The following is a 12,165-nucleotide window of genomic DNA, read 5'->3' on the forward strand; positions in this document are numbered from 1 at the left end:
GAAAGACAAAATACTATAAAACAAACTAAGTAAATTTAGGAAATATAATATAAAAACATCCAATAGAAAGTTAGGAAGAAAGGCAGAGAGAGTAACGTACACGTGTGTAGTCCTTGAGTTATAACAGGGAGGGAAAGTGTTAACTGAGATCTAGCAGGAATTGTGGGTGTTAACGTAAATTTAACACTGTATAACGAAGTACCTCCTTATCTCTCTCTCTCTCTCTCTCTCTCTCTCTCTCTATGTCTCTGTCTGTCTGTCTGTTCGTGTGTATGCCGTTTTGTTTCTGTCTGTGTTGGTCTGTTTCTGTCTGTCTGTCTGTCTGTCTGTCTGTCTCTTTCTATTTGTTTGTCGTTCTGTTTCTGTCTGTTTTTCGTTCTGTTTCTGTCTATTTGTCGTTTTGTTTCTGTCTGTCTTTCGGCCTGTTTCTTTCTGTCTGTCTGTCTGTCTATCTGTCTGTCTGTCTCTATCTCTCTCCCTACGTAATTTTATGTCCATCAATCTGTCCATTTTCATTTTCTATGTGTCTCTCAATTTTGTCTCTGTCTCTCTGTTTGTTTCCGTCTGTTCGTGTATCTGTCTCTCTCCACCTACTACCATGAGTACCTCAATCCCTTTACAACACCCACACCACAAGTCAAAACAATGACTCTATAAGATATGAATGTTTATAAACGAACATACTATCAAACAAACTCAAGGGTAAACAATACGATAAATATGGACAAACTGATAAACAAACAGATAGATTGACACACAAACCTACAAACATTGAGACGAAATTAGTAGCCACACAAACACACATACAGATGACCCCTGACCCCTGACCCCCTCCCACCCCAATTCAAAACCCCTATATGATCTTTCACAAACTCGTTATATACTCATTTTTTTTTTCACCCCCAATTAGGATTTGTATTATAGACTTTTAAAACTTTTATACCCAAAGTTATATGTCAAATTAACAGGTAGAGGAGGTCATAAGAAGCAGACCTAGAGGGCATTAGTGAGTCTCATTATAGCTAGGCAGGGCAACACAAGCAGATTCAGGGGACTAACTGGTCATAACTCCTACCTGGCTGCCTGCGGTTATGTCTGGAAGGCATACAAGCACGCACACCCACCCACTCACCCACCCCACTCACACACCCACCACACACCCACCCACCACCCACCCCACCATACACCCACCCCACTCACCCACCCCACTCACACACACCCACACTCACCCACCCACTCACCCACCCACCCACTCACCCACCCACCCCACTCACCCACCCCACCACTCACCCACCCACACCCACCCCACTCACACACCCACCCACTCACCCACCCCACCCCACCCAACCTCAAATCTCCACCCCACTCCCCAACTTTCAACCCTCCTCTTCCTTATCCTCCCTCATCCCTCCCTCTACTCCCAACTCTCACCCCCTTCCCTCCCTCCCACCTACCAAATGTAAATATGATAATGTGTGTGTGTGTTGAGCAGTTTAAGATTTTTCTGTATGTAGACTTGTATATCACACACACACACACACACACACACACACACACACACACACACACACACACACACACACACACATATTTACATAGTCTCATCAAATATAAATATATCCTCATTCATATACTTTAAGTGTGTACAATTTTACAGATTACACACATACACACACGCATCCGTACACATACGTACACACAGACATATAAACTCTGATTCAAACAAATGTAAACAGAGAGAAAAACAAAAGCTATGAATCATATATCATATCATTATATGTTAACTACATTTAAAATCAGAATTGTCTCAAGTTAATTTGTTTAATAATAGGTAAGGAAAAAACTTAAAGAAACATATATTCCTAAACAGACAAAGTTAAGTTTATTTAGCCTGAGTCTTTGATCGTTAATGACACGCGAACCAAGAACTTTTGAGTTGAATCACCATAAAAAATTTAATATACATTGAGAGGAGCCTCGATCTTCACACTCGGTGGGAGTTCCGACTCTATGTACCATTAATGAACGAGGGAGAATTTTGATGAACTAAACTTTTGGTACTTTTTTATAATTTGACTGAATGACATTTTAAACAGTTGGTAAAAGATCCTGACATGGGTGTGGAGGAGAGGGTGGTGACCTCTGGTGGAGGGGAAGGGTGTGGGGGTGGTGAGATGCGGTGAGGTTGGTGACCTTTGGTGGAGATGGTGACCTACGGTAGGGGTAGTGAGCTCATGTAGGAGTGGTGACCTCGGGTGGGTCAAGGAGCTCACCTCACTCTCCTATGCACTAGACCGGCTGAGAACTCCGTGGGGAAAAAAAATCTTCCGCGAAAATGTCCCTCACAAGGTAACCACTTATTGATTGGTATGGAATTCGACAGACCGTCGGTGGCTGAATGGGGGACCGATATCGGTCTGTCGCGGTGGGGTGATGGGAGTGTGTGGGAGAGGAAGAGGAGGGAGGGAGTGTTGTGTTGGGCGATGGGAGTGTGTGGGAGAGGAAGAGGAGGGAGGGAGTGTTGTGTTGGGTGATGGGAGTGTGTGGGAGAGGAAGAGGAGGGGTGTTGAGAGAAGGGATATGGGAAAGGTGTACCGCCGGGGAGAAGCGAAGTGTGTTGGGGAGGAGTTGGTATTTGTGTAGTGGTTGATGAGTGTGTTTCAAGGAGGGGCAGTGATGCAGGGAAGATGGGAAGATGATGAGATTAGGACGAACTGAGAAATTGATGAGAGGAGGTATGACGAATGGCCTCCCTTCTCTACCTCGAGCCCCCCACCCCATCACCACACAGCATCTCCTCAGCACCTAACCTTACCACTATACAACTCCCAGCTTACTAGAGTACTGTTCCCTGCACACAGTTCCCAGCTTACTAGAGTACTGTTCCCTGCACACAGTTCCCAGCTTACTAGAGTACTGTTCCATGCACACAGTTCCCAGCTTACTAAAGTACTGTTCCATGCACACAGTTCCCAGCTTACTAGAGTACTGTTCCCTGCACACAGTTCCCAGCTTACTAGAGTAATGTTCCATGCACACAGTTCCCAGCTTACTAGAGTACTGTTCCATGCACACAGTTCCCAGCTTACTAGAGTACTGTTCCCTGCACACAGCTGCCCGCTCCTAAATGTTGTGTGGCGTCAATACCCTCTCGTGCTAGCCTTCATCTTGGTTCGTTCCTGCGTATTTTTCCTGGTCTATCCTCCAGCAACGAGGAGGGTTTACAGCCTCCTGCACACAATCTCTTTTTATTTTTATCTTACTCTCCATTTCCTTCATCTCTCTATTTCCTTCGTCTCTCTCTTCATCCTTATCCCTTTCTTGCTAACATATTCTCTCTAGCTCTCCCTTATCACTTCTCTCCCTATGTTTAAGTCCTCGGAGTTTCTTTCTTCCCCTTCACCTTCCTGTTATTCTCTTTCCATTTAAACATTCACGTCTTCTCCCGTGTCCTGACTGTCCACGTTATTGTATGTCCCTCTTTTGACTTTTTACCTTTGGCTTCTCTGTTTACACACTGTAAATAAATTGATGCCTTTGATTCTCAGGACATTTTTTGAAGGGGTGATTTTCCTAAACACATTTTATTTTATCGTGAGATATATATCCACGTTATCTCGCCTCCCTTGTGCTTTTTTAACTCTCACCCTTCCTTGTTCTCCCACGTCCTTCCCTCTTATCTTTCATTCACACTTCCTATTCCTTCTCCATTCCTCTGTTTTTACTCTTCCTTTATGCTCCTTTTTATCAGTCTCTTCTCTCTTCCCTCTCACAATTCTTAAGGTCATTTGCTCTTTATGTTTCTCACTTGTTCCTACACTTTCCTTCTCGAGTTTTCTTGCTTCATTCTCTTCATTCCACATCCTTGCCTCTTCTACTTCCATCCCTAACTTTCCTTTCCTGCTTTCGCTTTTCCTTGATTCTCTCGTATTTTTCCCCCCTTTCCTCTTCCCCCTTCTTCTCGTTTGCTCAACTTCCCCAGTTCCTTCACCTTCTCATCTCTCCTTTCTCTCGCTCCTCCTGCTTCGGTCACCAACCCTCGAACAGACTCCAGCGTTCAGTTTTCCCTTCCTCTCCCCAGCACCACTCACTCCCACCACTTTTCCTCAGCTCCCCCAGCACCACCTTCCCAGTACCTCTCACCCAGCACCACTCACCCCCCAGTACCACCCACTCCCCAGCACCACTCACTCTCACTCCCCCAGCACCACTCACTCAACTCTTGTGTCCCCCAGCACCACTCAATATTCCAACTCCCACTCCTTTCCTCCCTCCGCCATATTCCAAGCTACTCTGCTTCGCTCATTCGCCCTCTCTCCCACTCCGAACCCCACTCCAACGACCTACCAACCCCCCTGATCACACGGTTTTGCTTTCTCTCTCGATCGCTCTCACTCATCCTCCCGCTCGACCACTCACCCTCGACCACTCACCCTCATCTTTCATTTCCACACCGTTCTAGTGAGCCCAACCCCTTACTCTATCACCTCAACTCTATTCTACCTCCCCACTCGACCTCATCCTAGCACCTCCAAAACCTATTCTACCTCCTCCTTGACCTCACTCTAGTGCATTTCATCCACTCGATTCTACCTCTGACATCTTTCCACTCCCCACTCTACCTCCTCCTCGACCTCACCCTAGTACCTGGCCCACTTAACTTCCCTCCCCCTGACCCCTCTCCAGCACCCTTTCCCCTCCTCTTCACCCCCTCAGTAGTAAGGGGGAGGGGTCCTGGCCTGTGCCCGGGGAGCATTAGTAAAGTGGAAACAATTGCCTCAAGGGTTTCCTGGTCTCTTCCTCTGCACACGGGGAGAGACATGTTGTATAGACACGGAGAGAGGAGAGGAGACGGGGAGAGGAGAGACACGGGGAGAGGAGAGACACGGGGAGAGGAGAGACACGGGAGAGGGAGAGACATGGGGAGAGGAGAAACATGGGAGAGGAGAGACGTGGGGAGAGAGGAGAGACGGGGAGAGGAGAAACACGGGAGAGGGAGAAGGGAGAGGAGAAACACGGGAAGAGAAACACGGCGAGAGGAGACATGGAGAGGAGAGACACGGGAGAGGAGAGAGACGGGGAGAGGAGAAGCACGGGGAGAGGAGATACAGAGGACAAACATAGAGAGATGATACATAGGGGAGATAATAACAAAGAGATAGAGATAAAGAACAGTGGGAAGAGACACAGAGAAATGAAAAAAAAACACGAGAAGAGAAAATGGAAGAAAGGAGATATAGAAAGAGAGAGAAGGGGAGAGAGAAAGAGAGAAGGAGAGAGAGAAAGAGAGAAGGAGAGAGAGAAAGAGATAATAAAAGAGAGAATATTCATCCCTGGGAGAATAATGTACGTATACTAACATTATTATACACTGTAGATATACCACCAAGGAATATACAATATATATGACTCAAATATATAAAAGATATTAAAGAAACATTTATTTATTTTTATATAATCGAGTGTCTAAATTATTCTTGTGTTGATTGTAAATATTATTATAATGACCAATGAAAAAGGTAGGAAATTTAGTTCATTAATAAATTTATAATCATACACGTGTAAAATTAAATAAATCTCAGTGCCTTGTTGAGCTAATATTAATCCTCAATCACGCCGTATGCTAATCCCCAATCACGTGTTATGCTAATCCTCAAACACGTGTTATGCTAATCCCCAATCACGTGTTATGCTAATCCTCAATCACGCCGTATGCTAATCCTCAATGACGCTGTATGCTAATCCCCAATCACGTGTTATACTAATCCCCAATCACGCCGTATGTTAATCCGCAATCACGTCGTATCTCAATCATATCCTGAGTTACTGCAATTACCATCTTGCAGTGATTGGCAGCTGGTGGTTGAATTAGCTCCGGCCTATTCCTTACATGACAATTGCCAGCTGTGAGTGAATGTGTCCCAAGCGATGGTCGTGTTCGTCACAGCCACACTGATTAATCACAGGTGAACGTCGTAATATTAATTAGGTACGTATCTCCTAGTCTCTCTCTCTCTCTCTCTCTCTCTCTCTCTCTCTCTCCTTACGGATCGGTGAGACTGTGAAGTTACTTCAGGTTTAAACTAGGTGTATAAAGATATGAGAGAGAGAGAGAGAGAGAGAGAGAGAGAGAGAGAGAGAGTAGAAGCTTGTACTTAGTACTCTGAACATTCCACACTGGAGTACAAAGTGGATGAGTATTCTTTAGGTTCCACTTAGCTGTATAAAGTTAAGGAGTACTCTTTGATAAGTACTCTAAAGTTCCATGAAGTTATTACAGTAAGAAAACGTAATAAGTGAGTACTCTTAATTCCACTTTCATATATAGAATGAGAGAGAGTACCCACTTGTAAGTACTCGATACCTCACAAAGTAGTAAAACCAAGAGAGTACTCCTTAGAAAGTACTCTGACTTCCACATAGGTACATAAAATGAGGACAGTGCCCTTTTATAAGTACTCTGTTAGTGGAATATTGAGTACGGGCGTCTTCAGTGTGTTTTATTGAAGGCTCGTCCGTGAGATTTGATGAAAAAAGGAAAAAGGAAAAAATATCAAGTTGTGTGTGTGTGTGTGTGTGTGTGTGTGTGTGTGTGTGTGTGTGTGTGTGTGTGTGTGTTTGTCTGTTATTATTGGAGTTTTCAATAAGTTATGATAGAAGTAGCTGACATGTAAAAGATATTTATATTTAGAATTACACATTTAAACGTATCTCCTTAAAGTACATAATATAACACTGGGTATTTATTACTGTAAAATGTAGTAGTGTTATTCTTCAATCTTTATACGATCCAAGGGAAATATTTGATCATGTTTACACCAGAGAGGAATTTTGACTCGATTTCGACAGAGCTGCAAATGTGACTTCACCTTACGTATTACTTGATATCCTCACTAAAATAACTTACCATAACTAACATACACCATGAAAGTGAAAATAAAGGAATCATTTCAATATATGCTTATAAATATCTACACTATTCGTAATTATTCATCGTAAAATTATCAATAATCTCAATTAACATAGGTACGTTATCACCTCTTACCCTATGTCATGTTCACAATACATATTCCTTTCGGGTTAAGACGATAGCCTCCTAGATTAAGCCAAAGTCTCCCCTCACCCCAAGGCTTACCCGAAGCTAAACTACGATACCCTTACATCATGTTTGGGAGCTAGAATGATGAGGGTAAATGAGATGCAGATACTACTAAGTTACCCCCTTAAAGTGTTATAGAAAACTGATGATTTATTTTTTTTTTTTTTTGTAATCATCGAAAATTATATAAGAGGATTTGGTCTTGTTTTCAGTTTTTTTTTCTTAAGGGGAAAAGGTCATATATTGTCTTGAAGAAAGAGTTAGGATTTTATAGCTAAATTTAGAGAAAGACAAAAAGAGAAAAATAAGTAGATAGACAGACAGAAAGATAGACAGAACAGAAAGATAAATAGACAGAAAAATAAATTGACAGAGACACAAAGATAAATAGATAAACAGAAAAATAAATGGATAAACAGAAAGAGACAGAAACAGAAAGATAAATAGACAGAGGCAGAAAGATACATAAACAGACAGAAACATTTATAATCAGACAGGAAAAGACACAGGTGAGAGAAGAGATGATACAAACATTTACCAAGAGGAAGGAAATAACTCTTGTGTGAGTATCCTCTTATCACTGTTACACCATACTAGCGCCTCTTTCATCTCCTCCTCCTCCTCCTCCTCCTCTTCCTCTTCCTCTCTACCTCCTTCTTCCTCGTCTTTCTCTTTCTTCTTTTTATCCTCCTCTTCCTTTTTTCTTCTTCTATTTTTCCTCTTCATCCTCCTCCTCCTCCTCCTTCTCCTCCTCTTTCTTCTTCTTCCTCGTTTCCTCCTTCTTCTTCTTCTTCTTCTTCCCCTTCTTCTTCTTATCCATCTCCTCCTCCTCTCTTCCACCTCCTCCTCTCCTCCTCTCTTCCACCTCCTCCTCTCCTCTCTTCTCCCCCCTTCTCCTCCACCTCTTCCCTGCCCCTGCCATCCTCAATAGAGCAATTCTCCACCTTTCATCACACACTCGTTACTTGTTCGTGTCTTCCCCACCAAATGTACAGTTAAGCCAAAGGAAAGAATTTCTCCTTTTAGAATCAACTCACCTCCCCCCCAGACACACACCCACAAAAAAGGCTAAAATCCTCACCTGGAAAAAATATATTCAGTTTTTTTTCCCTCCCAGGTGATTTTTTTTCTCTAGTTTCAAAAAAAAAATCTTCTAAATTTGGACTCAATTTTATTTATGACTTATAGCTGAGAGTTAAGGTTGTAAATTTTATTATAGTCTTTTCTTGGTATTATTGTTTATTTGAGGTCAGTGTAAAGTTTCTTAAGAGTCTCTGGGTTTAGGGTATAAATATTTTGGTTTAAATTTGTTTTTTTTCCTGTTTTTAGGGTAGTTGGTGGGTAGGGGGGGGGGGTGGTCTACCGTCATCTATTCCTATCTTCACGCTCAACTCTCCTGTCTCTCCCTCTCCTGTGTCACCCTCTCCTGTCTCTCCCACTCCTGTCTCTCCCTCTCCTGTCTTTCCCTCTCCTGTCTCTCCCACTCCTGTCTCACCCTCTCCTGTCTCCACTTGTTATTCTCCCGACCGTCACTCGTCTTTCACTCTCCGCTACACCTTTATCCATTGCACTCTGGGTGACGTCCTTACTCAAACAGACACAGATGGTCATACACACACACAGAGAGAACAGACGGACACTCAGATACACACACAGGCCCATCTACATACATTCTCTCACTCTGTCTGTCTGTCTGTCTCTTTATCCGTCTCTCTGCCTATCTCTCTTTCACTCTCTCACTGTCTCTCTCACTCTCCATTTTCTCTCTCTTCTATGTCTGTCACTTTGTCTGCCCGTCTGCATCTCTCTCTCTCTCTCTCTCTCTCTCCCTTTCCCTATTATCTCTCTTCTCCATCTGTCTCTCTCTCTCTCTCTCTATCTCTATTATTAGCGCTCCGACACTTGCCTTTCCCTCCTGTCAGAAAATATATAAATGTATCTACAATCTATAAATTATTCATAAACGAGAAAGACATTCACCTCTACTCACAAATTAAAAACCAGATAGATTTTTCTGAAACTCGAAACGAAAATAATCCATAGGAAATAAAATACCAAAGAAAATCCCATAAAAAACACTTAACAAAATTCCATGTATAAAATGAAAATCAGGTTCAGTTTTTAATTTTTTTTATTTCTTTTATTTGTCAAAAAATCCCATATATATAAAAAATCACGTTCAGGTTTTAATTTAATTAATTTTTTTTTTACGTTTTTATTTTTTATTTGCCAGTAGGTGTTAGCTGTAGGTGTTAGCTGTAAGTGTTAGCTGTAGGTGTTAACTGCAGGTATTAGCTGTAGGTGTTAGCTGTAGGTGTTGAAGCTATCATCAACCTGTCGCTAGTGTGATAGGTCAGCACCCACTGGCTATAACGTTTGTGTATACAGTTGGGACACCAGGAAACGTTTACGCAATCTTCTGTGTAAAACGTTCTGTCAACACCTGTCAATTCTATAGGCTGTGATAAATCTACTCTCTACCATCTAGCTGTGATATATGTACTCTCTACCACCATCTAGCTGTGATATATCTACTCTCTATCACCATCTGGCTGTGATATATGTACTCTCTACCACCATCTGGCTGTGAGAAACGTTTCCACTAACAACTATCGGAGTCTGATATGTGTACGTACTAGCAACCACTATTTGGGTGTTGTAAAAGGAAAATCAACCACTATCTTTAACCTATGCACGTACCATCAACCACAAACTCTATGCACGTACCATCAACCAGTAACTCTATGCACGTACCATCAACCACTATATCTATGCACGTACCATCAACCAGTAACTCTATGCACGTAACATCAACCGGTAACTCTATGCACGTACCATCAACCACTAACTCTATGCACGTACCATCAACTACTATCTCTATGCACGTACCATCAACCACTATCTCTATGCACGTACCATCAACCGGTAACTCTATGCACGTACCATCAACCACTATCTCTATGCACGTACCATCAACCACTATATCTATGCACGTACCATCAACCACTATATCTATGCACGTACCATCAACCACAATATGAGCTGTGTGTGAACTATCACTCCCTATTACACTGAGTTTTAACTGTCAGTCAGAAACAAAATGTCAGTCAGTAACACACTGGGATACTGTCAGTCAGCAACACACCGTCAGTCAGCAACACACTTGGCTGGATAGAAGTAACATCAACACTCACCATCAGTTTCCTCTGTGGCGTGCAGGCAGACTACCACGGCCATGAGAACGAGCAACTTGTATGCCGTCATGGTAATGTGGTTGACAGTGGTTGGGTGCCCTCAAACGCCTTGACCCAGCTGGACCACTAGTGACCAAGTTCTCGGTCACTGAGATCACTGGTTAGCCCTGTCTATCTGTCAAGAGGACCAGTTTCAGGGTCCTTCACTCTACTACGTCAGGGCCCCTTCACTCAGCCATCTGGACCACTGTCAGGGCCAACCACTCTACCAGCTGGACCACCGTCAAGGCCATTACTCTACCAGCTGGACCATCATTAGGACAATTCACCAGTGCCAACTGGACCAGCTGGGAGGCCCCGTTCACTAGATCACATATATCCTGACGGCACACTGCCTTCTCCTACAACCTCTTCACCAGGTCTTAATCACCACCCTGATGGTCCTTAAAAATCACTTCATTACGAAAATCAGTTGAATTATAAACAGACACATTGTTAACTCATTAATGGGATTATTTATACAAAGATTATTACTGTTTTCTTATATCCAACTTTCTGTTTATGTCAGAGGTTATAAAAAAAATTCGATGGTTTATCACTTTTTTTCCTTCAAAGGTTCACCCATAAATCTTGCGAAGAGGAGGCAGCAACTTAGGAATTAATGATCCTTTAAAATGAATGACCCAAATTTCATGCCAGAGGAAAGAGAGAGAATACATTGATGTTTTTTTTTTTAGTACTGTCATTTACTGTAGCACTAAAAGAATAAGAATCATTCCCCCGGTATGCACAAGTGACCACTCAACAGACACAGATCTTGAGTGTCAACAGCCGACACACGATGCTGGTGGGTTACAGTAAGTATTGAGCAGCCGAGAGTGAGCGGCTGTGCCACACTAGGACACACTCTCACACACCCTCCCTGGCCGGCGTCACGGAGGAAACTGGTGCTGCCTGGCCACTCTAGCCCCAACACCCTGCGCCGCCCGCACACGCGCTCTCCACCACCTTTTTACTTCTGTGAAAGTTTTCTTGTGCTCAATAGGGTTTTAAAGCCACAATACCCACCCCTAAATGAGCACCACTTGGGTAAGATTATTCCATAAGTGACGTAGGTTAAGTCCTGACAGATAAACAGTTGTGCTATTTGGAAAAATTTTCAGTGAAGCGGATTTTCAGAATATTTTGCCCAAGGCGGGTGTTGGTGTTCTACTTTATGGAAAAAAATGGAAAAAATAAAATGAATTATTTGGAATAGCTGGAAGTCAGTGTATGGAATGAACGATATGGAGACGGATGAATGAAGAGATAGATGAAAACAAAGTTGAGGTTCTCGAAGTTGGGGATAGAAGAAGAATATTCGAAGAGTTCAGACTTTATATTAGCGAAGGTCGAGTAATGGTCTCTCTCTCTCTCTCTCTCTCTCTCTCTCTCTCTCTCTCTCTCTCTCTCATCACAAAACTAAAAGATACTCCTACAATTATATTACCATTCAGTAAATATACCCTAAAGCTCTTCTCCACTGCCTTCGTCTGATTTACCTTCCGCTGCGAGGTTACGATATATCACGCACCTGTCATTTACCGGGTGCAAGAAAGTATGACAGATGCGCTGCTAGATATCCGAGGGTGACAGTACCTTCCTTTAGACAGTGAGGGTGACAGTACCTTTCTTTAGACAGTGAACTATGGAATTAAGGCAGATGATAGGTGATGGCGGATGTAAGGGGTCTGTATAATCTACTTTAATAAACACTAAAAAACTATCGATGCAAAATTGTGTTGAATAAATATGACACAATGGACGAAGAATTTTGACAACCCTACCGAGACAACAGGAGTCGGAGTGTTCATTGTGAAATTTATTGATCAC

General features: G+C 42.7%; 1 protein-coding gene across 1 annotated transcript in view; it reads right to left on the reverse strand.

Annotated features, from left to right (window-relative positions):
* Positions 1-11,219, reverse strand: part of LOC121853730 (nephrin-like) — a 163,568-nt gene extending 152,349 nt beyond the window's left edge. The window contains exon 1 of the mRNA XM_042348073.1: positions 10,294-11,219. Within this exon, the coding sequence (XP_042204007.1) occupies positions 10,294-10,363 (70 nt within the window). The 5' untranslated portion in view covers positions 10,364-11,219. The remainder of the gene's footprint in view (positions 1-10,293) is intronic.
* Positions 11,220-12,165: the final 946 nt, after the last annotated feature.

This window comes from Homarus americanus, unplaced genomic scaffold, assembly GCF_018991925.1.
Source record: "Homarus americanus isolate GMGI-L3 unplaced genomic scaffold, GMGI_Hamer_2.0 scaffold15535, whole genome shotgun sequence".
NCBI lineage: Eukaryota > Metazoa > Arthropoda > Malacostraca > Decapoda > Nephropidae > Homarus > Homarus americanus.